The sequence below is a fragment of the Leguminivora glycinivorella genome, chromosome 16 (genome assembly GCF_023078275.1).
Source record: "Leguminivora glycinivorella isolate SPB_JAAS2020 chromosome 16, LegGlyc_1.1, whole genome shotgun sequence".
Lineage (NCBI taxonomy): Eukaryota > Metazoa > Arthropoda > Insecta > Lepidoptera > Tortricidae > Leguminivora > Leguminivora glycinivorella.
Genome location: NC_062986.1, coordinates 17,675,552 through 17,701,672, shown reverse-complemented (window position 1 = coordinate 17,701,672; position 26,121 = coordinate 17,675,552). Strand labels below are relative to the sequence as shown.

At 37.4% G+C, this 26,121-nt stretch overlaps 2 protein-coding genes across 2 annotated transcripts in view; both read right to left on the bottom strand.

The window, feature by feature from the left end:
• The window catches only part of LOC125234854 (nose resistant to fluoxetine protein 6-like), a 37,137-nt gene extending 35,351 nt beyond the window's left edge, over window positions 1-1,786 (bottom strand). Inside the window, exon 1 of the mRNA XM_048141272.1 lies at window positions 1,547-1,786. Coding sequence (XP_047997229.1) covers window positions 1,547-1,616 — 70 coding nt within the window. The 5' untranslated portion in view covers window positions 1,617-1,786. The remainder of the gene's footprint in view (window positions 1-1,546) is intronic.
• Window positions 1,787-13,371: 11,585 nt separating this feature from the next.
• LOC125234685 (nose resistant to fluoxetine protein 6-like) lies at window positions 13,372-23,322 on the bottom strand. Its single transcript, XM_048141029.1, has 12 exons — window positions 23,136-23,322; window positions 21,496-21,635; window positions 20,563-20,893; window positions 20,060-20,174; window positions 19,531-19,618; window positions 18,831-18,997; window positions 18,096-18,281; window positions 17,567-17,740; window positions 16,672-16,822; window positions 15,781-15,963; window positions 14,810-14,952; window positions 13,372-13,936 (listed from the first exon to the last, which is right to left on the bottom strand). Exons 1-10 carry the CDS (start codon window positions 23,215-23,217, stop codon window positions 15,916-15,918), a joined length of 1,482 nt encoding a protein of 493 aa, XP_047996986.1. The 5' UTR covers window positions 23,218-23,322; the 3' UTR covers window positions 13,372-13,936; window positions 14,810-14,952; window positions 15,781-15,915.
• Window positions 23,323-26,121: the final 2,799 nt, after the last annotated feature.

Sequence of the window (26,121 nt, the reverse complement as noted above, 5' to 3'; positions counted from 1 at the left end):
ATTTAGAAATTTATTTTCGGGGGCTCTCAATGTCAGACGCATATTATTTTGTAACGGGTTTTTCGTCATGTATGGATCTGAGTGCTGGGCCCTAAAGGTGATGGATGAAAAGAGATTGCATGTAACAGAGATGAGAATGTTAAGAGGGATGTGTGGCGTGACAAGGATGGATAAGATAAAGAATGAGTATATAAGAGGAAGCCTGAAAGTTGCACCGATAGTAGAAAAAGTAAGAGCTAATCGTCTGGCATGGTATGGGCATGTGATGCGAAGGGATGAAAGTCATGTGACGAGAAAGGCATTGCGAATGAGTGTGGAAGGAAGTAACGGGAGAGGAAAACCGAGGAAAATTAAAGGTGAATGGATTGTGTGAGAGATGATATGAAGCAAAAGCAAGTGAAATGCTTCGCCGACCCCAAATGAATGGGATAAGGGCAGGCGAATGATGATGGGTTTTTCAAAAAATTTCTAGAACAAATACGCCACGAAACTTTGAGAAATAGGCGGCTTACGCGGCGGTAGTAGGCTATCGGATGTCGATATATCCTTGTTACTTATTTTATTACTTTTCCCCTCACTAGCTCGGAAACACGTGTTTTGTCCTTTAATACCAGCGGGTAAAAACGCATTTTATCCACTAGTGGGTAAAGTAATTTGACCTTGAATAAAGTCAAATTAACTGCTTTAAAATTGATAAAAGTGGGTGAATCTAGTAATAAAGATGATTTACCACCTGTGGAACTACTAGAAGCAGTGATAAACGCATTTTTTTGCGTTGTAATTTCCTCGCTATAGTGAGGCGAAAAGTTTTGTGTTACACTCGGGTGCAAATGTATTTTACTTCTCGTGTGTTAAAAAACTCGCAAGTTCAGGATTCTATTCTCGAACCTCTCGCTTCGCTCGTGGTTCAACTATAGAATCCTTTCACTTGCTCGTTTTTCAATTCCACACTCGGCGTTAAAATACAACTTTGCCCCCTTGTATAACAAATAACTGAAATAACTATTAATCAATATCAATCTAACGATCATGTTAATTTTAACATGATGTAAATATTAAGTATTAACTTACATGAAGTCGGCAGATATATGTTTATATTTTCTTAGATAAAAAACTGTTGGGGCACAATAAAATTATCCAATGGGAACCAAAGTTTTTTTTTTTTTTTTATAAATGGGCTTACTCTTGACCACAGACTAGCCAAAGGCAAAGACGTGGCATACGATGGAGTGAGCTCGCCCAGAAGATGCCTGTTCACTCTTGATTTGAAGTTCGCATTTTGATAGTAATTTTTATCTTCTTTTCATCGTAGTCTTTTTAAACTATATGCCAATATCTTTCCACCTTTTGCTCTATCCTTATTTTTAACCCCCGACGCAAAAACGAGGGGGTGTTATAAGTTTGACATGTTTGTCTCTATGTCTGTCTTTTTGTCTGTCTGTGTGTGTGACTGTCTGTGGCTTCGTAGCTCCCGACGCAGTCGGGGTTTTTTCAAAATTTTAATTTTGTGGTAATTTATAATAAAGATATTTAAACAGATATTTACCATTTAAATAATAAATAACTCCCGATGTCTGCTTCAAAACACACACAAAAAACACTATTAGAATTTTCATGTTCACTAATCAGTTATATTCTCGCACTTTCAGTAGTTTCTTCACTTGTTTTTTTTTTATTGATAACCTAAATTGATAAATTGTTCATTATAATACGCACCGCGCGTAAGCTCGTGTTGTATTGAAGTGATGAGCGTAAGGCGGTACGCGCACAAGCAAAACTGCGGACGTTAGACGGGCTAGCATAACGCGGTTAAGTGCGTGTTTTTTTGGCAGTTTTTTGAAGATTAATAAAGCGATAGATAAAACAACTTAAAAGCTGTACATTGAATACATTACATTTTTTTACGACCGGTCTGGTGCAGTCGGTAGTAACCCTGCCTGCTGCGCCGAGGTCCCGGGTTCGAATCCCGGTAAGGGAATTTATTTGTGTGATGAGCACAGATATTTGTTCCTGAGTCATGGATGTTTTATATGTATAAGTATTTATATATCGTTGTCTGAGTACCCACAACACAAGCCTTCTTGAGCTTACCGTGGGCCTCAGTCAATCTGTGTAAGAATGTGCTATAATATTTATTTATTTATTTAGACGTAATAAAACCGTCTAAGAATAACTCTAAAGGAAACAGTCGATTGACGGTAGGTAAAGTAATAAAATACTTAGTATTTAATTTACTGAAAATAACATTACAAATTATACTGTAATAACGTTATACTTTGTATTGAACATATTCACACATATACATATACATATTTTATTTATTTATTTATTTAATCTTTATTGTACATAATTGCTATATATTGACGTGATTTTTTAAGTGGAGATAGTTAAAGAGACGGAGAGTGGCATAGGCTACTTTTTGTATCTTTCGAACCCCCCACTTCTCTTCAATAGGGGGTGGAAGTTTGTATGGAGCATTCAGAAATTTTCGAATTCAACGCGAGCGCAGCCGCGGGAAACGCTAGTATATTATATTTACAACAGTTGCTAATTATCCACCTTTACAACACCGCAATAATAATTGCCTGCCTTTGTATTTTCTACCACAGGACAAAAATACCCATCAATATCTACTAATTTTCCTTGTAACTAAGTATTTATCCAAATTCCAAATTCCAAATTATTTATTTGTTAAACATAGGTATGTACAAAAGTAGGTCTTAAATGTATAGTATAAAGATAGGTATCACTATGCTTCGCCACATGGCATACAAATATAGTGTAGCTACAAAACAAAGAACATGTTCTTGCATTTATAAACTAAGTTACATATAGTATAGGTAGTAAAAATACTCTTATGTAGGTAAAAGTTAAAAAGTAATAAAATCTCCCGAATCTGACAGAAAATCTTGTACAGTATAGTACGCTTTTGTTACTAAGAATTTGTACAATATTTTTTTTTATTTATTTACCTCATTAATTTGTAGAATCTCTTTTGGTAGTTTATTATAAATTTTTGATGCCATTCCAAAAAAACTTTTGGCGTACAATGCTGTATTACATGGTTTCGATTGTAATTTATATTGTTGGCGGTAACTACTGAGGTAGGAGAATTGATCAGGGTTAAACTTTACATATAAAGCAACTTCATATATATAGAGACACGGAAGAGTAAGGATATTTAGCTGAATGAAGTATTGTTTACAAGATTCTGTATACTGTAAACCGCATACTGATCGTAAACATCTTTTTTGAGCTCTGAACACTATTTCTTTATCCGTGCAGTTACCCCAGAATATTACGCCGTATCTCAAAGTACATGTAACATGAGCATGATACGAGATTAGAACAGTCGACTGGTTTACAACTTTTCGTAAATTATTTAAGGCATATGAATATTTAAAAACCGGCCAAGTGCGAGTCGGACTCGCCCACCGAGGGTTCCGTACCTACAAAACTATTAGGTACTTTTACGTTACTCACATAAGTCTAAAGACTGGGCTAGGCTAGAAGTATAGGTTCTCTAATGAGCATAATTGTGTTTAGCGCCACCTCTCGACGAATTCGCGAACTAATTAGCACAGCTTGCGTGAGGTCTTTTATAACGTTAACCAAATTCAACATTTTTTATTTTATTTTAAAGTAGGTGTTTTATGTGATAAATTTTAACACCTTTATTCATGAACGTACACTAAAGTTATCCAGCCGATAAAGTTCGTTTGTTCCTTTCTATCACACCAATACGTCGGAAAGGGACAACCGAACTTTATCGGCTTGATAACTGGATGGTGATAAGCAATAATGTGTCAACCCACAAAAACTAAAAAAATGAGATTTTAATGCCATGTTATAGCTGGATTTTTAAACTTCTATTTGCAAAAATGACCTTTTCATTTTGAAAATTTTTGCTATCCCAAAAGTAAAAAAATAGGTTAACACAAATCCTATATCGTGTGTTGCCTGTTTTGCATTAATGTGTCAAGAACCTTAACTTATTATAGTAATTGGCAGAAGACATATTTAAATTACAATAATGTGTTATGAGGGTTGACTCAACGATTTTTTTACACTTGACTCATTCTTGCAAAACGCAAAAAATGACATAGTTACCCACTATGAGACTTGAATGATTATTGCAAAATGATATTTTATTCGTTGTTTTATGCTACGACCCGTGTTATAAAACATAAGTCATTATTGTTAAATTATATTCGGGTTCATAAATTGTTCGTTTTTGGTGTAAGTACCATGACACTATATTGTAAAATATAACTGTTCATATTAATTTATGTTTAAATAAGTTATGACTTAGTCCATTAGTATATTTTTGCACATGAATGGTAAATTCAGTACGAAATTGAACATTTTAAGTCATGAATATACATATTCGTTATTATAATTTGCAAACATTTTTTACAAGTACGTGTTTATATAAAAATCTAATATAAGCTACTATTTTTTTATAATTACTAATTACATTAAGACGTATGCATAAAAATATTGTTTGATTTTTGAATACTTACTGAATGGTAGTTTATTATTTTGTTAAAGATATTTTATGTTTTGTTCTTGTACAAGTCATGAGTTATTCATAATTTAAATGACTTAGTCTATTTCTTAGCGTAAAAAAATATTTTTTAAAGATGATTATTTGGTTTTTGTAACGATTTTTTGTTGAAAAAGCATAGATAATTTAAATATGTGTCTAGAAATGATCATTACTCTAATAGTTAATTTATAGTATTTTATTCAACAGGCGTTTAAAGGAGGTCAAGAAATATGAGTGGCGTACTTTCCACGAGTATTTTGGAGTCAGTTAAACACCATTGCATACAATACTTTTACAACGACCATGCACTTAGTTTTTAATAGTTTTTTTAAATAATTCTCGCGAAATTCACACTGTTTCCTGTATTGCAAAGGTTTGCACTGTCAGCTCAGCTGCCCAAAGCCTTCCCGCGCACGCACGCAGTATCGTTAATGCAATGCGTTGCCATGATTACAGAACCAAACAATGCGTTTTCAGTTTTTTCGATACGCACAATCCTGTAAATGACGAATAACAGTTCGGGAGTAGAAAAATCATTAAAAGGTTTGATTAATAAATAATGTATTGATTCCTACATGACGACCGGTCTGGCGCAGTCGGTAGTGACCCTGCCTGCTACGCCGCGGTCCCGGGTTCGAATCCCGGTAAGGGCATTTATTTGTGTGATGAGCACAGATATTTGTTCCTGAGTCATGGATGTTTTCTATGTATATAAGTATTTATATATTATATATATCGTTGCCTAAGTACCCACAACACAAGCCTTCTTGAGCTTACCGTGGGTCTCAGTCAATCTGTGTAAGAATGTCCTATAATATTTATTATTATTTTATTATTTATACCTAATAACATAAGTGACCATGACTGATATGTTACTTAACACTTATAAAGTTAAAAATATGCATAGGTAGAGTATTTTACAATAACAATTTATGTGCTTTAACATGTCTATTTAAGACTCATAGATATTTTTAAACAATTAGCAAAAGTGGGTTAAGTATCATAACACAGTCTTGAAAAAGTTTGACGTCGTCGAACAATTCGCAATAAAAGAAAAGGGCATTATTTCGTCAAATTGAAGTTTGTTTTGAAATTAAGCTACAATAATCACTACTACTGAACGTATTATAGCTGAAAAACACAACAATCTATATAAAAAACAATTTTTTTTAAGAGAAACACAAAAAAATGAGAAAAAATCTTTAGACGCCATTTTCTCAAAATGGTTGGCGTGTGGGTTGACACATTATTGCTTATCACCATCCAACTTAGTGTACGTTTATGAATAACGGGGTGAGTATTACCGTACTGTAAAAATGTAATGTATACGGATTAATGAATTTAATATAGATAGGTAATTATTGATATGTGGCAAAACGAAGGAAATTGTTTACACCTTCGCAATAAGTATCTAATGATATTTTTTTAATTTACCATGTTACTTCACGTACCTACTTAGGTACTTATTTTAAAAACTCTAAAAATGTCTATTGAGTTTCTGTCGCAGACCACCATGTAGCTTCTGCATATTCTGCGCTGTGATAGAGTTGCCATAGTAGGTATGTATATATTGTATAATAGGCAATAAGAGGCAAAAAACATATTGTGCTAAAATATTTAAAATACCTACAGTCATTTCCGAAACGTGTGAATTCATGTCAATACTTTCTTTTATCAGTATTACACGGAGTAGGTAAACGTTTCGTGGCAGCGGCAGCGCACACTGCAGAGAGCGCACGTGGACACCGGCGCGGCGCCACAGAATATATAATAGCACAAGTAAAGAAGGCCCACTGCTTTGATGTTTCCGAAATGTCGCCTTTTTAAATACCTACAACATTCTTACAAAGAAACGAGCCGCACGTGCGCGGCGTCCGGTGATAGGGTTACCAATGGATCGAAACGAATTAATACTCACATTAAATGTTATATTATTATATTCAAGTCTTGAGTACTTTCTAGGTATATACGCTGTATTTATATATTTTTGTTCAAGGTTCCAACATCACAAGCCTTATTGAACTTTTCCGTGGGACTTAATCAGTAGTAGATCTGTATAAGAATATCTTTTGGTATTTATTTTATTCAATATGTCTATTTAATTAAGTATTATTAGCCATTCCACCCGCGGACATCGCTTAAAAAACCTCGCGACGTAAAGTAACAATAGAAAGTGCGAACGTGCATTCTGTGAGAATGTGCGCCACCCCTGAGTAGGCCGCGAACTCGCGGCCACAGCTCGCGGCCGCCAGGATATACTTGTAGCGCGGCGATAGGATAGCGGAGTGAGCCGCCCCTGGCGGCGCCAGCGGACGCGTCTGTGTGCGTGAGCTAGGTATGCATACAACTACAACTGCTGTAGGCACCGCCCCCCCCTCAGCGCGTCCTCTGCGGCGCGGCGATAATCACCTAGCCCTAAGGCCCTGGTTTCTCTGGCCCGTCACACGCGCCCGGCGGCGTTTGGATGTGAGCCGCATGTGCCGCTGTGCCACACGCTGTCGGTCGCGGGTGCGTGGGTTTTCTGACCCTTGGTCACCCGTCGTCGGCGACGGAACTCAGAAGCTCTGGTAGTCTGATTTTTGAACTGTTGTGTTGTGCTCTGATCAAAATGAATGCAAAAATACTTACATTGTAATTCTTAGAGGAAGAAGATTATACGCGACTTAATCCGTTTCCATATAAATATTGATATTACCCAAAAAAAGAGACAGTCAAACGATATTTTTGTATGAAACCGGCAAAAAGAAAGTGAAATTTTTAACTTGGTACTCAAACACTTGCATTGTAGTAAAGAAAAATTTACATCATATATTCGATTAAGTATATCGAAAACAGTTCACAGAAGTACAATTCATCCATTGAATTACTATATATTAACATACTAGAAATTACACCCCAAACAAAGTCTGTGCTCCGGCCGGCAGCGCGCGGCGCATGCGTGGGGAGGTACCGTGTCATAGAGTAAGACTTGACCAATGACCACCTAGACGCGACACTCTTAGTGTAGACCTTTTTTTATACTTTTTTGTAAAATACTAACCCCCCTATTCATAAACGCACACTAAAGTTATCAAGCCGATAAAGTTCGTTTGTCCCTTTTCGGCGTATTGGTGTGATAGAAAAGGACAAAGGAACTTTATCGGCTTGATAACTTTAGTGAACGTTTATGAATAAGGGGTAAGTAGTTTAATTTTAGCACTATCATACATTGTGCTATGTTTAAGTTCTACTAAGTGAAATAAAAATACATTATTGATTTTTTCATATACCTACTTTAATTGCCCTTGAAGAAAATCATAGGTTATTATTGTATGAAAATATCGATTACAACTCGTGTTAGAACTGTGTAGTATTCATAAGTATAACGTGAAATAAATTTAACATTTCTCTTTTATATATTACAAACAGAATATAATCACAATTACTATACTTCATTACCTACATGTCAAGTCTGTGCGATTATGATGCGATTAATCTATGATTTCGTTCAACAAAATGGCAGCGATAGCTTCGCGTTTGAGGAGCGCGTGAAGCGCGTCCCTTCATTGAAATAATTACTTAAATAAAGATCGATTAACATAGCGTGTATACTAACCGATTAAATGTGACACGTCAGTTTTATTCGATTTTCTCGTATGGCTTAAACAGCATCTTGTTGCGCAGGAAGGCATTTTTACATTTTATTTGTGTGCAGGCAGAAACATAAGTCCAATGGACTTATGTTTGTAGCCCAAACGTTTTGCTCGCAGTGTCCTCTCTAGTATTACCTCAATGAGTTCATCATTATCTTTAGTGAAGTCAGTCATTTAAGTCATTTTCCATATCAAGACGCCACCCGCCGTCCGTTGCTATTGTACAAAACGAATACAGACCGTCGCGTGCGGCGTGTGACCTTCGCCCGTCGAACCACCCGCCGCCGGCGACGTTTCAAAGAAACCACCCTCAAACATTTCCGAACAAAACATTCGAACGTCGTCAGTCGCGGACCCGCGTAAAAAACCACAACACGTTCTATGAACATTGGTCAAGTGCGAGTCGGTTTTCGACTTTTCCATACAAAGAACTCATGAGCGCCTGAACGACTGTGATGGCAAAGTTAACTTTTCGCACTTTCGAGACTTTACGTATATATCTCGGAAACGATAAGAGATAGAGCAAAATGGACTTCAGATTTGGGCTGTCGTTGGCACAAATTCTATGTTTTCGTCAACAGAGACCTTTTTTTGGACCGATTTGAACAAAATTTTGCTCAGTCCACTTACAAACGGTCTTAAGCGCCTCCTTTTTAGTAGGAACTTAAGTCATTTTGGCAAATGAAAAAAAATTGAACAATTTCTAAAAAGAAAAAAAGACAGAAATTAATTTCTTTCTACCTGTCCATCACGCTTACAAAATTTTAAGACGTTTAGTAACTGCTTGCAGCGTCAGTGAGTGAAAATCTTAATTTGAGTTTTTTTCTCGTAAGTCCGCCTTACGCTTGACTGTAGATTTCTAATAGGTTTTCCTGTAATCTACAGGTAGAGGGCTATCTCGTGTATTTTTTTAAAAATTTTACGCTAAGTAGTTTCGGAGATAAGGGGGGGGGAATGGTCATTTTTTGTCTATTTTCTTAAATTACTTCTAAAGTACCAAAATTAAAAATTAAAAGAAAAATATATTTCAAATGCTCATAAAATGCTCTTTCATTTGATATATAACACAATATAGTTTTAATAACTTTGATTTTTAATTTTCAAGTTTACCCCCCAAAAGTGACCCCTATGATTAAATTTCATTTAATTAAATTACATGTCCGTCTTTGGACCACAGGTTTACATATGTGTACCAAATTTCAAGTAAATCGGTCCAGTAGTTTCGGAGAAATCGGCTGTAACAGAGGGACAGACAGACACACGAGTGATCCTATAAGGGTTCCGTTTTTCCTCTTTGAGGTACGGAACCCTAAAAATGACTGTACTATCGTCGGCGAATAAAACTATTTTATCTGTGATTATTTGAGGCAGGTCATTTATGTAGATCAAAAAGAGGAGTGGTCCTAAGACGCTTCCTTGTGGAACGCCAGAATTTATTCGTTTTACATCTGAATAGAATGTAACTTCTTCTTTAGATTTAATACATATTCGAGTAATTTGTGTAATTTGCTCTCTATTCGTCAAGTAGGATTGTAGCAGGTTGTAGGTATTTCCACGGATACCATAGTTATACAGTTTTGACAATAAAATTTTGTGATCAACAAAATCAAAGGCTTTTGTTAAATCCATATATAATGCATATATAATCTTATGTTTTGTACATGTATTGTTCGCAGGCCAGTTACTTTGCAACAATTTTTAAGATGGAACAGGGGCGTAGCCGAATGGCATTTGAAACGCCACCGAAACGGCGCAGAAATGTAGTCTGGCTTTGTCGCGCTAATACGCAAGAGCGATAGAGATAGATCTATTCTACGATGCTACGAAAGAGATATTATCGTGAGCGTTTCGTGATCGTTTGTGTATTCGGCTACACTGGAGCGAAAATGCCAACTGGAAAGGGAATTTTTGGTGAGTTCTAGCGCCCATAAAAAAGATATAAAGAAAGCTCAACAGTTCCGCAAAATGTATATTTTTATTATTTTATTTTTAGAATAAGTCTAAAATATTGCTTACTTTTTCTACTATCAGTGAGATCCTGTAATTGGCTTTGTGAATCATATTATCTTGTTGTACACTGTAAGTTTAATAACTGTTGGTTCTCCATAACATAAATAAATAAATGAAAGTATGTATTCATATAATTTTAAAAAAAAATCAAACAATCATGCCAGGGGGCATGACATAATCGCGTTTTTGAAGCTTTTAAAAAAAACTCTGTTTTGTCAAAACTGCATTATTTTTCTTACGTAATATGACTAGCCATTATGACCTCAAAAGATCACATTTCTGATTTTATAGTGCCATTGATTTAAAATACTGTTAGGTATCAAAAAAACCCCGGAAACCTGTTCATTGAGACATGAGACCACATTTTTTATCAATATTTTGAGTCCACATTAAAATTCTCATACTTTTTGTCTATCTAGTACATATATATTTTTCACATACCTATCTTAGATTCGGCCACTGCACAACGGTTTGTGATTGCCTGCCTTATTTTATATGTTTTTTGTGTCCTAAAAAACTTTGACACCGTTAAGCCATGTACATAAAAAAACTTATTTAATAATAAACCATCGCAAAATTGTAAAATCTAGATTTAGATACTCCTTAGCCCCGCGTAGTTAAACTGTGGAATAAACTATCGCCTTCGGTATTTCCGGACCGATACAACCTTCAAATCTTCAAGAAAAGAGCGTAGACCCATCTTAAATGCCGGCAACGCACCGCACCCCAACATTTCTCGTGTTTCGGTTATCCATGGATAACTGTGATCGCTTACCATAAGGCGACCTGTCATAAAAAAATCTCCAATAGACTAAGAATAGTTTTATTTTATTATATCGACCATACACATATATATTTACCTACACGTCGTAGCATAATTATGTAATAAAGAAAGAAGGAAAGAAATAATACATTTCGATATAAGTACGTAAAAGAGGAAGTCCGAAATGAGTGGCGATAAATTAAACACGACCGAAGGGAGTGTTTTAAATAGACACGAGTTACGAATTTCCTCTTCGCACATGTATCGAACGACGTTTTTCAGTACAGATGGCCCTCCAAAGTTTCGACCTGGCATATAATACACCACTTCTCGCACTAGTGCGTAAAAAAACACCATCTGTACTGAAAAAGCACTTATTAGCACAAAATACATACCAATAACTATCTTAAACTAAAACTAGATAGTTACAAAAAATTATAAGTTGCGCTAAATGGTCCTTACTCAGCTAGGTGTCACGGTATGGGCCACATGGCACACTCGGCAATGCTGGTTTTCTGTAAGGCCTAGAAAATGGACTAGGTGGCACTAAGTAAATGTACGTACGGTCAACCAATGTGAATCTTAGGTCACTCTAAGGGCCTACAGTCCAGAATCTAGCAGTGGACGTCTATCGGCTGACAGTATAGTCACATCTCGGTCACTGGCGATCAAATATATGAGAGAGGCGCGTTCCTAGCACACATTCTAAGCTCGTGTAGGTGAACGCGTACCATGCTTGTGTGAGTGAGATATGACAAGTGACTGTGAGGTAACCGAGAAGGGGTGGGCGGCTCTTTCAGCGGAGAGCGGTAGTGGCCATACTGTACGATAGTACTCTTTATTATACTGTGGTATAGTGATGTGCAAGTTGCGAAAACTTTCCAAAACAATTTTAAATTTCTTGAAAAATTCACGAAACTTTCACAAAAAATAAAGGAAATTTAAATTTATGAAATGGTAAGTTGCCATCCATATAATTGTCCATACAAAGTATGGAAAGTTTCAGAAGATTTCCTATGTGAAAATTTCAGAATTTTGGAAACTTTCCGTCTTCACATCAGTAGCTGACAGTGATGATATATTGACCTTTTGGCCAGAGGGTAAACTAGGCTTTATTTACTTTTGATTTCCTCGCGATGTCTTCCTTCACCGAAAAGCGACTCGCCTGTAGCAAATACCTACTCGTAGGTAACTAATAATATTTTGTATTTGCTTCAGTTCCGAAAACTCATTGAAAAGTTCCGGAATTTAAACCATTGACCTCTGAATGAAAGTCGCACGCTATTACCGCTACGCTATAGCATCAGGGTACGTAGCCGAATGGCACAAACGCTCACGAAACGAAACGCTCGTAGGTATCTCTGTCGCTCTTGCATATTGGCGCGACAGAGCCAGACTACCTATCGCGGCGTTTTGTTTTTGTTTCGCGTCGCAGAAATGCCATTCGGCTACGGCACCAGCACTCACTTGCGCTGAAATCCATCGTCCAATCCATTCAATTTTGTAGTATTAAATTCAAACCTTTTAAATAATAATAATAAATATTGGGGACACCTTTCACAGATCAACTTAGCCCCAAACTAATCAAAGCTTGTAGTACGGGTGGTAAGCGACGATATATATACTTAAATAGATAAATACATAAGTATATACATAGAAAACATCCATGACTCAGGAACAAATATCTGTGCTCATCACACAAATAAATGCCCTCACCGGATTCGAACCCAGGACCGCGGCTTAGCAGGCAGGGTCACTACCGATGCTACCGACTTGCTTTTGTTAACGCCTGTGATTTTTCGAACTATGTAATATTGAAACGTTGTTCATTTGTTTCTCATTTATTTAGGCGCTTGATTAAAACTGCAGTACATTGTGGCGGAGGCTTGGTTTGGAGTAAGGCACAAGTAGGGTCAAAAGGACGCTAAACGTGTCATTTTCAATCAAAAGTATTAGATATATTTAAGCAGGTAACAAAACGTTATGCATGACAGTGACAGCTTATGTCACTTAAAACTGTCGTATCTGTATTCCGATATTGCTCTCTCTCTCTCTGGTTGTAACCTTCCGTGAAGCTAGTCTTGTGCGCTATCTTAATTTTTATATTCATGTTAATCTTATTAATCCTGACCTGTAAATACATGATTTATTATAACAATAAACTCTTCGTATTTACGCTACATGAATCAGTGTTTATTTTACACTCTGAACATCCTCCACGCCGACAAATGTGCCCGATACCCGTTCCACGCTGCTGCTGTGCTGGTCCACTGGCACTCTTCAACAAAAAGGGTACTTTTATGGTCGGTTGAGAATAAGACGCCATTTCCATCTTATCAACAACGACAACAAAGAAAACTTTTTGATTGAGAATGTCACAAAATTAAATTATTCCCATACTTATTTTTTTATTTTTTTTTATTTACTAAATAAACATATAACAATCTCTTTAGTTTCTCCTCACATATCTAATACTTCTCACAAACATTCTAAACCTACATATTTTCGAGGGGTTAGCGATCAACACTGACAAGTTGAGCAAACTGGCTTTTACAATAAGGAGGCACATAAAGGTTATGACAGATGGCACCACCCTATTAGTCCATTGCACTTACTTTGCACAGAATAAAGAATTTCATACGTGAGAGCGAGAAGATCATGTGTTTTTTCTCTCTCTCACATATGAATGATAATGACATGCCTAGAAACTTGAACAGGCGCCGCCTGGCGAGATAAAATGTCAATGTGCCTCCTCATTCGAACTATGTGTATTTCCACAAAATTCTTATTTCAATGAAAAATGATCTTAATTTATCGGATTAACCCCTCAATTTTCTAAATAAACTATATTTTAGTATTCTCTACTCTAGGTCTGGGTTTCATCGCCGCTGAGATCAGTTCTTTGGCCGGCGCCTCGACGCAGAGCCATAAGATGGCCGCCGACGCGAAAGACAAGAAGATGGTGCCTGCGAGGACCATAACCTGAAACAAAATAACAATTACGTCTAGACTTTGTTCGGAAATAGACAACAACAACAACAACATACAATCACACCTGTATCCCATATAGGGGTAGGCAGAACACATGAAACTACTACAGCTTCAGTGCCACTCTTGGCAAATAAGGGGTTGAAAGAAAACGAAACTGTGACATTGCAGTGACAGGTTGCCAGCCTCTCGCCTACGCCACAATTTAACCCATATCCCATAGTCGCCTTCTACGACACCCACGGGAAGAAAGGGGGTGGTGAAATTCTTAACCCGTCACCACACAAAAAACCACACAAAAATAGAAAAGTTAATAAAGCCTATGTAAAACCTCGGTGGCCTGAGTGGGCGCTAGATAGGCTGCATAGCGTGGATGCACGCTTGCCTGCATCGACTCAGGCAACTTCTGAGCTTCAATAGGCGAGACGACTAAAAAAACTAATTAGTCCGTCAGTTATATTATCAAAGAATTTTAGACACGTATTTTTTCTTTTTCCTCGTATACGAAAAATGACGACGGTACAGTGCGTTGAAGTTTCGCGTGACGTCACGCCTAGGTACAATTTTTACTTAGAAGTGATGTCACAAGCCCACACTCCGGAACTTTGATGCTCTATATCTTTGTATTTTTCCATTAATTAGATAAAGCGAAAAATATGTGTTCAGTATTTTTGGAAGATCTAACTGACGGACTAAACAGAATGCCATTTTTTATGTAGTCATTGTTTGCCATTGCCATGGACGCCACTCAGGCCTAACGCTTACAGAATGTATCATTTCACAACTTTTTCCTTTCCAAACGAACTATATACTCCTAAGTTATATGATGTGTTGAGAGTTTTTTGCTTATATGTTATGAGTTCTCACCAAAAAGTAGTCACTGAGATTCACAGGCTGCACAAAAGAGCCAGCGAACCCTCTCAGAAATAGGGTGTGAACCAAAAAGGCACAGTACGACACCCGGCCCGTCCACGTGAAGCCTCGCCACTCCACGATTCCACGATACACCTCTAGAAAAGAAATAAAGTGTGTTTTATTTTATTATTTTTACTCTTGGCCACAGACTAGCCAAAGGCAAAGATGTGGCTTACGATGGAGTGAGCTTGCCCAGAAGATGCTTTGAATTGAAGGCTGCAAGTAGTTTAAATGTGACGGCTACAAAACTAATAAAAGTATAATACGCTTGTGGGATTCAAGCGTAAGCGTAGCGTTGACTAAGTCACTTTAGCGTCTTTTGGGCGACGAGGTCTAGCCAGCGCTATGAAAAATGTTTTCTCCCCGGAGTTGCGTCAACGTCGCATGTTTACTGACTGAGTTAGATGGTTTTATTTAGGGTGTATAATAAAGGAGTTTATAAAATACTGGTATTCCTTTTATTATTTCATAACCCTAGTATCACGTCACCAGACCAGCCGGGCGTTTTCCATAGTATACCGGTGACATAATTGGCGCCCAACGTGGGGCTTGAGATCTAATTTCAACTTCACTTTATTTCTAATATAACACAGTATAAATGTAGTATGAGTAGTGCATTGAGACTATTTAGAGTAGCAAACTAGATACGTTTTAAGAAAACTCGCACACTAGTGCTGCTGGTAGGAGCGCGACAGCGATTTTTAGAATGCACCGATACGCAAAAACGCCGGCGCTCCGGAGACAGCCTCTCTTTAAAAGCAAAGTGCCAATCAGATGGCACTAGTATAAATTAGACATTTTTGTCTACGCAGTTACACCAACGGTGCGTTGAGGAGCAACATTAACTAAAAGCCCCACGCTCGGTGGAGGCTGCAGGGCTAAAAGTCTGATAAATTAATAAAATAATAACAATATTTACTCACTTTCTGTCTTAAATATCATACAGATCGTAAAGAAGACGACCAACAACTGGAAGACGGGTTTGTAAAAGGCGGCGTATAAAACTCGCAGAGCGAGCGGTGCGCGAGTAGTGCCGTAGAATAGGGCCCCGGATAGGATCACCAGGTATCGAAGGGGAACGTTAGCCAGAGCAGGTAACGGTATTTCTGGAACATAGAATAATGATTAATGATATTTGCAATAAAGTACGACAGATGCAGTGTGTTTAATGGTAAAAGTGTGTTTAAAATCAACAGCAATCGCAAATTACTTTGATCAAAAAATAGTAGACTATTATATTTATTTTCTTCCACCAACCAACCAACGTCTACTTATCGAAGTTTTTTCGTAGAAATTATATTGCTTTGCCCTCGCTTAGCTACACAACTTCTTAAATATTTCATTCTCAAGTACATCAAGATCGAGACACGCTATGAATCTTCTATGGTTGGTTACGTCTAAAATTACGTCAATGGTGTTAGAAGCATTTTACATCCAATAGATTTATTTAATTGAAATTTCAGTTATAGCATCTTATTATCTTGATTTTTATAACCAATATATCGGTATCAAATCGCAGTGACAGCTTAGTCTTGTTCAAATCTAACAATAATTATTCGAACACAACACTTAATTTAGTATTCATATTATAAATGGGAAAGTGTGTGTGTCTGTTTGTTTGTCCGTCGTTCACGGCAAAACGGGACAACTAACTGAGGTGTTTTTTAAGTGGAGATAGTTGAAGGGATGGAGAGTGACATAGGCTACTTTTTGTCTCTTTCTAACCCCCCGCTTCCTTAAAATGGGAGGTGGAAGTTTGTATGAAGTATTCTGCAATTTTCGAAGCGTAGTTAGGTATATTTAGAAATTCTCACCTTAAACTGTTCAAAGTCCTTCCCCTCAGTGAGCCAGTGGTACGCCAGCAGGCCGCCTCCTATACCCAGCGTGTATGAGGCCAGGTTCGTGTGTGCAGCAATATATACGTGTCTGAATACGTTGTCGGTCTTATATATACTCTTCACGATCCTGGGAAAGAAAACGGGTGAATCCACGTAAAAGTAACGTGAGTCACGATTTCATTGACTGTTTATTTGAACTATTTGTACAGCTGCAAATGAGAGGATCTATGCATATATCGGAAAAGTAACACTTTACCTATCACTTGAACTTGCATCGTGAATAAATGGAACATGCCATAAAATTGTAACTCATGTTACCCTTGTAGCGGATTGACCCAAACGGTAGGTTTAGAGTCCGTAAATAGAGGTATTTAAAAAATAGCAAGTTTAAGCGATAGACAATAACATTACCACGAATTTGATAAAATTCTCAAAAAAAGAAAGAGACTCCAAAACTTAACTAGAACGGGACGGGAGATGTCAACTTAAGCCAGTCTGCTCCGAGACCACGGGGACAATGCCGTCCTTGAAACGTTGGAGATCAGTGTTAAAAACATAACAATACGCGATTATATAAATAACGTTTGTAATTTTAAATATGTGTAAAAATCGTGTAAGTTTGAATCAGTGTTGTACTACTACTGGCACTCAGCAGCCATAATATCATTTTCAGGCGACAATTGTCACCGTGGTGTAACTTGTTACAGACATAAGAAGCTTACTCCGATTCTTGGCTCACGACTGCGTCCAGATCTTCAAAATACGTGTGCAATGAAAGAATTAGCAAAGACACTCCATCATCAAGCCAAAAACAATATCACCCTACAGTGAAAGTTTATGTGGCCAATGATGAACTCAAAAAATAACTTACTCCGGTCCTTGGCTGACAATGGCATCCAGATCTTCAAAGTACGTGTGCAGCGCAGGAGTCAGCAGGGACACAACCATCATCAGGCCGAGGATGATCTTGCGTGACCGCTGCGTACGCGCCACTATGCAGAAGACCAGCCCTAGAGCGAAGAGCTGTGTGTCAGCTGCTAAATACCTGGATAATATTTTGCAGTTAGGAAACTAATTATTACGAAAGCGGCTAAGTCAAAAAATGAACAAGGTAAATACGTTCAGAAAAACTTATTAGTACCAAGCGTTTGAAACTGAACCCGCAACATCTAGATAGAAAGTCGCACGCTTTTTCCATTAGACTACAAGTGCTACAAATGTGTCTGAAAACTCTAATTTCATATAAACCATCATAAATATAATCTTTCTTCAGTGCAAAGTCTACCTAACAGGTCGGTGTAAGTCGACTACATCGCCTAACATGCTGACCATCATTTATGCTTTTCAAAATAATTCTCAAGAGACTTACATCAAACTGAAGTCAAAAAATTGTTTCTCACCAAGTCTGCGGCATACATTGGTTGTCATCATAGATATAGTTGTTGATGTACAGCAGATGAGCCCACCAATACTGCCGGCAGGCATCACTCTCCACGGTCACCATCTGGTTCCACAGAGGACCAGCACCTAAGCGTCTCACTATAGTCGCCACTAGACCCAGGATTAGGGCATACGCTGGGGTCAATCTGAAATTTAGTAGGGTTTCTTTTAAATGTCTGGAAATTCCTCATTCCTTTACAAAATAACTGTCTCAAAAAAGATCTATAATTTTTCTGGTACAAAATTGTTATGACTATTAAATGGCGATGAAGTCTCAAATCTACAGTGTTGAGTTACCTCATATTTTCAGTCGTCATTCCTTGCACGCCACTTCATAATTATACGAGTACTGTATCTTCTTCTTTCTAACCAGTTGACGCGATAATTTCATATAGAAATCAAACACCAGTTAGAAAGTACCTCCTTATTTAACTGTTAGCATCATTTTTATTTATTATAAGTTTATTTTTAAGTATTTAGTTCAATTAGTTTTGTATAGTTATTATTAAGTTTTATATATTGTATATAATTTACAGTATTAATAAGTTGATGATGATGATGATTATTATTATTAATTATTGTATCTTAAAGCGAATTGGAGGAATTGATTGTCATATAAAAAAAAAAGTTAGAAAGTCATATTGCACTGAAAAGAGGCCATTAATAATATTATCGAATGTTTATGTTGAACTAACCTCAGCCATCGTAGCATCATTCCCTTGGGCAACTCAAGCCAGCTGACGCGATGCTTCTCAGCGTGAAGCTCAAAATTGAAGGCTAGTAGGAACCCGGACATCACAAAGAACGTTGACACTACTAAAGACCCATTGTACAGGATCTGCTTTGACGGATCGTCTCCTGCCTGTAATTAAGTTATACAATGTTTGATATATCTTGTTGTTGTTAAAGAGCAGAAAAATAGGTATCTTTAAGGGTGTCTATAAAGTTGGTTGTCTAAAGAAATACGTCTTATTACAAACAATGCCGAGGAAAATTCAAGGGAAGAAGAGGGATAGGTAGATTTAGATAGATATAATTGGATAGGTAACAATAAAGACTGGACGCAGACAAAAAGTGAACAGGCATCTTCTGGGCGAGCTCACTCCATCGTAGGCCACGTCTTTGCCTTTGGCTAGTCTGTGGTCAAGAGTAAGCCCATTTATAATAAAAAAAAAAAAAAAAAATAAAAAAAAAAAGACGCAGCCATGCTGACCGCCGACGCCGATTAGATGGACATGGCACCAAAGAAGATACATCAAGTTCACTTACCAGGGACGAAAGTTTGCAAGAGATCTCTTTTTGCAATGATGTTTATCCTCTAAATTGTTATGGTCTATGAGACAACTATACCCGATCTAACCTATGCTACTCTTCCAATGTTTGAAATCAACTTACCCTCTCTATGTAGGCTGTATTCTTGACAAACGAATTGTTCATTACGAAGGTAGTGTGCGAAAAGAGCACACACACTACCGTCATTGTCCTGAAAATTTAAATAACACAAGGGATAAAACAGACGAATGCAACTTGTGTGGGAATTACACGCCTACTGGAAGACGTAATAAAGAAACATTGGGGCGTAAATTCGGCGCGGTAAGTTTTTCAATCAAAAGCACGGTCGGTACACAGCATCAAATTCGAGGTATCAAGCATAATAGACAACAGATAACCTGACGGCCTAGCATACGTTGCGTTCTCGCTATCCATATTGAAATCGCGTAAGACGAGAACGTAACTCACGATGTCAGGTTTGATACATGAGTAGGTACGTAGGTAGGTAGTTGTGGGTCAAGTGTGTTCGAGATAAGCCAGTCCTGTCAAACTTGCGTAAATTGGCAGACTTTCAGATCTTTTTGAGCAATCACGGATCAAAACTGTACCAGTAGATGTATACATGATTCAAATGTCACATTAAACGTATTACCTAAGTCCATTGAATAATTTGAAGCGTCTCAGCCTAGGCTCTGGCCCCACGCCGCTCGGTGCCACCAGCTTTCCCCAGTTTCGCAGCAGGGAGAACGACATCAAATATGGATTACCTGAAATCATCACAGGGTGTTAAAGTTGTCACAAATATGTAGCGTATATTGATCAACTTCTACGACGGAAGCAATGCAAAACTCGCGAATAAAAATACTGACTCCCTTAGTCCAAGTTGTTCACTAGAAGCAGAGCCTTTCAATCCGTAAAATAATATTACGTAGGCACCTACTAAATAAATTACCTTCCTAGATGTACCTATCTTAATTTAAGTGGGAAGAAAAAGCTTGATTTAATTAACTGTCTTATGTAGCTTTTCTAGAAAAATAATTTATTGTACTAATAACACCCCGTCGTTTTTGCGTCGGGGTTAAAAAAACTAATGGCATTATTACATTTTTAATCACTTTATCAATTTGCAAGAAAAAAACACAAACTGAAACCTACCTGCTGTGTTCGCTTTTTTAAAAACATCATAGAAAGTCCCAATTGAATTCAGCACAATCAAGACTAAAATCACGCCAACCAAGGTATAGTCACTAGCATCATAAGTAACCGTATCTCCTTGTCTTTGACACTCCTTCAAAGCTAGGACCCTTGCTTGTAACTTATATTCCTTCCATATAGATGCGTTGAGACAGGTCTCCAAGATGGTGGAAATGTCAATTTCGTGTTTGGTGTCTCGTCGACCGATGTAGGACTTGCAGGTTTGTGTGAGGCAGACGGCTCTGTGCAGTTGTGTGTGGTTGTAGTGCTTGTTTGTTACTTCTGAGTAACCCTGAAAATAATGAAATTTATTCAACTAAGGGAAAATATTAAGAGCCATTCCACAATAATGTAAATCGAGCGTCGGCATTTAGACAACACTAAGGCAGTAGCAGTTATTTTTAGCCACAAATTTACTATTTAACCTAAGGTACAGCGGGACAAATCTCGACTGGGGGGCAAATGTAATTGGTCCATTTTTTCGATGATTTGCAATGTTTGCATTATTAAATAGAGTGTCCACCGGTTGTAGATGCTAGGCGTGTTCAGTGGATACATGTAGAACTCAACATCATAGCGTAATAATGGAAAAAAATGATTAGTTACAATTGCCCCCAGTCAAGATTTGCCCCGCTGTACATTATTAGATTGTGTTGGGTTCCATCCTAGATTTAATTATACCAATTAGGCATTAATAACTAAATATCATCCTACAGCTTGACTTTAAGTGGTCACTGTGCGGTTTAAAAATAATTTTATCCCGAGTGGAAAAAGGTCAATACCGAGAGTTTCTTTAAAATTGACAGCACCCCTGAAGCCGCAAGAATTCATACGCTTCCCATCACTCGGACCGTTTTTGCCACGGCAATTATATTAAGCAAATGTAATACTAACATGGATCATCTTCAATAGGTCTGACTCCTGGTGAGAGAACAACTCCAGGTCTACAACGCAGTACGTCCCTCCTGGCTCCAGAAGGCAGTCGCGGTGGTCGTCCATGGTGAACAATGGCGGCATTCTTCTATACTCCGTATCTGTGGTCAGTCCATTGATAATCAACTAATGCTTTGGAAAGTCTTAGAAAGAGCTATGTATTTAGTTTTAGGGATTCCTATAATTCCTATGGATGTTATCTTTTGATTTTTATATTAATGTGCTAGCACAGACTAAAGAGAGTAAACCTTTTTGATATTTCGACGCAGTTACATACATCATGCTCATGGAAAACTGAAAACGGCGGGTGGACGTTAAAGTTGTGTAGACAACGCGCCGACGCCGCCGAAATATCAGGGTACGTATTAGCCTAATGGCACAAACGCTCACGAAACGAAACGCTATAGACTACCTTTTGCGGCGTTTCGTTTTAGTTTCGCGTCGCAGAAAAGAAGCTGTGGCTAAAGGAACAAAACGCAATCTCGTAATCTAATAAATATATCTAATTAAACATGTCTACTTTTTAACCCCCGACGCAAAAACGACGTCTGTCTGTCTGTCTGTGTGTGTGTCTGTGGCATCGTAGCTCCTGAACAGATGAACCAATTTACGTTTAGTTTTTTTTTGTATGAAAGCTGAGTTAGTCGGGAGTGTTCTTAGCCATGTTTCATGAAAATCGGTCTACTATGTCGCAGACGTCGCAGTCGGGGTTTTTTTTTTGTTTTTTAATTTTGTGGTTAGGTTATTAATAAAAAAAAAGTATAAACTATAAACCTACAGACTGGATTTTCATGTGGTTATTAACTTTGTACTCCTAAATAGGGTGAAAGGTTTTAAAGTTATAATTTTGTTTAGTTTTTGCATAGCCCCTGAGAAGCGGGGTGGATTCCTAATAACTATTTTAAAATATTTCTATTTTCTAGATGTAAAATTAAATTATTCGATTAAAACTTATTGTATACGGTACAAATTTTAAAAAACCGGCCAAGAGCGTGTCGGGCCACGCTCAGTGTAGGGTTCCGTAGTTTTCCGTATTTTTCTCAAAAACTACTGAACCTATCAAGTTCAAAACAATTTTCCTAGAAAGTCTTTATAAAGTTCTACTTTTGTGATTTTTTTCATATTTTTTAAACATATGGTTCAAAAGTTAGAGGGGGGGGACGCACATTTTTTTCCTTTAGGAGCGATTATTTCCGAAAATATTAATAATATCAAAAAACGATCTTAGTAAACCCTTATTCATTTTTAAATACCTATCCAACAATATATCACACGATGGGGTTGGAATGAAAAAAAATATCAGCCCCCACTTTACATGTAGGGGGGGTACCCTAATAAAATATTTTTTTCCATTTTTTATTTTTGCACTTTGTTGGCGTGATTGATATACATATTGGTACCAAATTTCAGCTTTCTAGTGCTAACGGTTACTGAGATTATCCGCGGACGGACGGACGGACGGACGGACGGACGGACAGACAGACATGGCGAAACTATAAGGGTTCCTAGTTGACTACGGAACCCTAAAAAATGACACAATTGACCACGGGGTGAATAAAACTAGATCCATAAATAAAAAAAACACAAACATTTGAACTTACCATTTAAATCGAAAATTTTCCCCTCCGCACTACACACGAAATATAATAAAAACGGTATTATAATCATTTTTAAAATAAACATTTTTTCACTACACTTTTGTAATACCACTATGAAAGTCTATATTAAATATGTACTAGTAAATTATAAAACCTTTAATATAAATATTTATTAAACGATGTAATCAATTATTGCATAAAATGTATAAGTATGATATTAGTATTAGGTTCTATGGCGAATTCTGTTTTTTTTTTGAGGTCAAATTTCGCTCTAAACTAGTAAACGATAGGTTTGAGACCGAATCTGTTTGTGAATATCATGGTCAATAGTTTATAGTTATATTAAATCGCTTTCGCGGGACGCCTACTTCGTCACTGTTTGCTTATTAATGGTAATAGTGACGTAAATACACATAATAAATAATGTATATTATTTAGCTATTTTTAACCCCCGACGCAAAATGTTAATGATGTTATAAGTTTGACGTGTCTGTCTGTCTGTCTGTCCGTCTGTCTGTCTGTCTGTCTGTCTGTCTGTCTGTCTGTCTGTGTGTGTGTGTGTCTTAAAGCTGAGTTAGTCGGGAGTGTTCTTAGCCATGTTTCATGAAAATCGGTCTACTATGTCGCAGTCGGGGATTTTTTCAAAATGTTAATTTTGTGGTTAGGTTATTGAATTACCGGATTATTTCGGATGCGAAATATACATCTAAATCTTTTAATGATACTTACCTACTTTTTTTTTTGTATGTCTTTCCCATCACGGAACAATGGTATTCCGGACCTTTGGGAGGCGTGCGCGGGGCCGAAGCCAACACGTAGAGGCCCTTTCGACACTTTAATGAAATGTAAGGGGTACACCGAGCGGATGTTGCCCTTGCCCGTATCATGGGACACACGCAGAGGCAACACCCGCCAGGGTGTAAGGACTATTTGAGAGTTAATGGAATCTAAAATGAACTGAGCTATTTTGATGAAAGTGATGGACTAAATACTGGGCTATGGATAAAAAACCGGACGCCTGCCTAATAAAACGGTATCCAATTTTATTTCCGGCAGACGGTGACTCGTCGCCACAAGATGGGCCCCCACAAAAAGCGACATGTTATGTTTATGTTATGTCGATTTGCACAATGTATAAACTTCCTTAAGATTCTTCCTTAAAAATGGTCATACCGTGCTAATTTTACCCACCGGAGGGAAGTGATGATGAAATTCTTATCCCACATCACCACACGCAAGAATGTCATTCGATTTCGAAAGTGCAAAAGTATAACTCTTACTCTCTTTTCAACCCCCGACGCAAAAATGACGGAGTGTTAAAGTTTGACGTGCCTGTCTGTTTGTCTGTTTGAGTGTGTGTCTGTCTGTGGCAAAGTAGCTCCAGAACAGATTGATGAACCGATTTAGATTTAGTTTTTTTTTGTTTTATAGCTGAATTAGTCGGAAGTGCTTTTAGTCATGTTTCATAAAAATCGTTCCACTACTTATGTCGGGATTGTTTTTTAATTTTAATTTTGTGGCTATATCCAGAGAAGCTGCCTACTCATAGGACAAAAGCAATCTAATATCACTTTGACGTCAATGGGCATAGCATTATCAGGTTTATACTCGTATGAGAAAAATAAAAAACCTGGGAACGGTCCTATCAAATCGGAACTATCCTATTTGTTTGACAGACCGATTCGAACTTTGACCGTAAAATATAATACCTAAGTGCGATATGGATAGGATACCTACGTCAGTGTTAAAATTAGTTTTTGTCTATTTTGTTTTATAAAAGAGACGCGATGATAGCGTGAGCCAGTAAAGCTAGGAACATACTACGCGGACGTCCGTCGTCGATCGACCGCGGACGGGGATCTGGACAATGAATATACACTTAACCGTGCAAACAATCGGTCGACGGACGTGGACGTGGCCTTATAGTTCGACGCCGAGCGGTGAACTATAAATCGCTCGTTTTCTTTACACGGGAGCGACTATTTTTAGTCCGTTTCAAAGTTACCCGTCTGTCTGTGTGTCTATTAGAATGTTCGCATCAATAAACTCAAAAATGTAAACGTGTTTTTATGAGGTTTTCAAATAGGAATAGAGTAATTTTTGTGGAAGACTTTGGTACCTATAAAATTGGTTAAGCTTTTTGTAAACTGGTTCAAATGTAACGAGATTTGCTAATAAAGACGGGAAAAATCATGCTGACTTAGAACTTAATTTAAAAAAATTGGCTGTGACAGATGGACAGACAAACGCACGACTGATCCTATAAAGGTTCCGCTTTCCTTTTTGAGATACGGAACCCTAAAAAGCAGCCAAATATAATTACAGACAAAGCCGTTTAAGATAATAACAACATAATGTAAAGTCAACCAATTGGAAGCCTATATACAACCATGTCAAAATGACAAGCAGTGAGAGATTTCTTACAATCTGATTTATAACGTCATTATGACATAGTTCTACAGTAGCCTAGTGTTCCAATTGGTTGACTGTACATGTACATATAAGTGCGTTTTCACATTATCCGATCCGATATCGGATGTCGGACCGATATCCCATACATTGCAGGCGCCATCTTGGATTTTTCTATTGAAATCCTTCCGACATCCGATATCGGATCGGATAATGTGAAAACGTTCTAAGGTGAAATTGTCTTCATAGGTGTACATAAAAGTCCGCGATTTACCACCTGTCAATTTAAAAGTCATAATTATCATTGTCTATGATAAGGTGACATAACAAACTGTATCCTTGTAAGAACCTTGCAAAAGCTTAACCGACTTTGAAGCAAGCAGAAATATAAACGCCTGTCCAACTTGAATAGCAAAGTTTCTTTAGATCAAATACTATTAATTTCTCTAAGGGCCACTTGCACCAACGAAAATGGAGGGTTAACTCGAAGGTTAACCCACCATTTTATATCTAATTGACAGATGACAGCCCACTAACCCTGAGTTAAGTGGTTGGTGCAAGAGGACTTAAGAAACAAGCG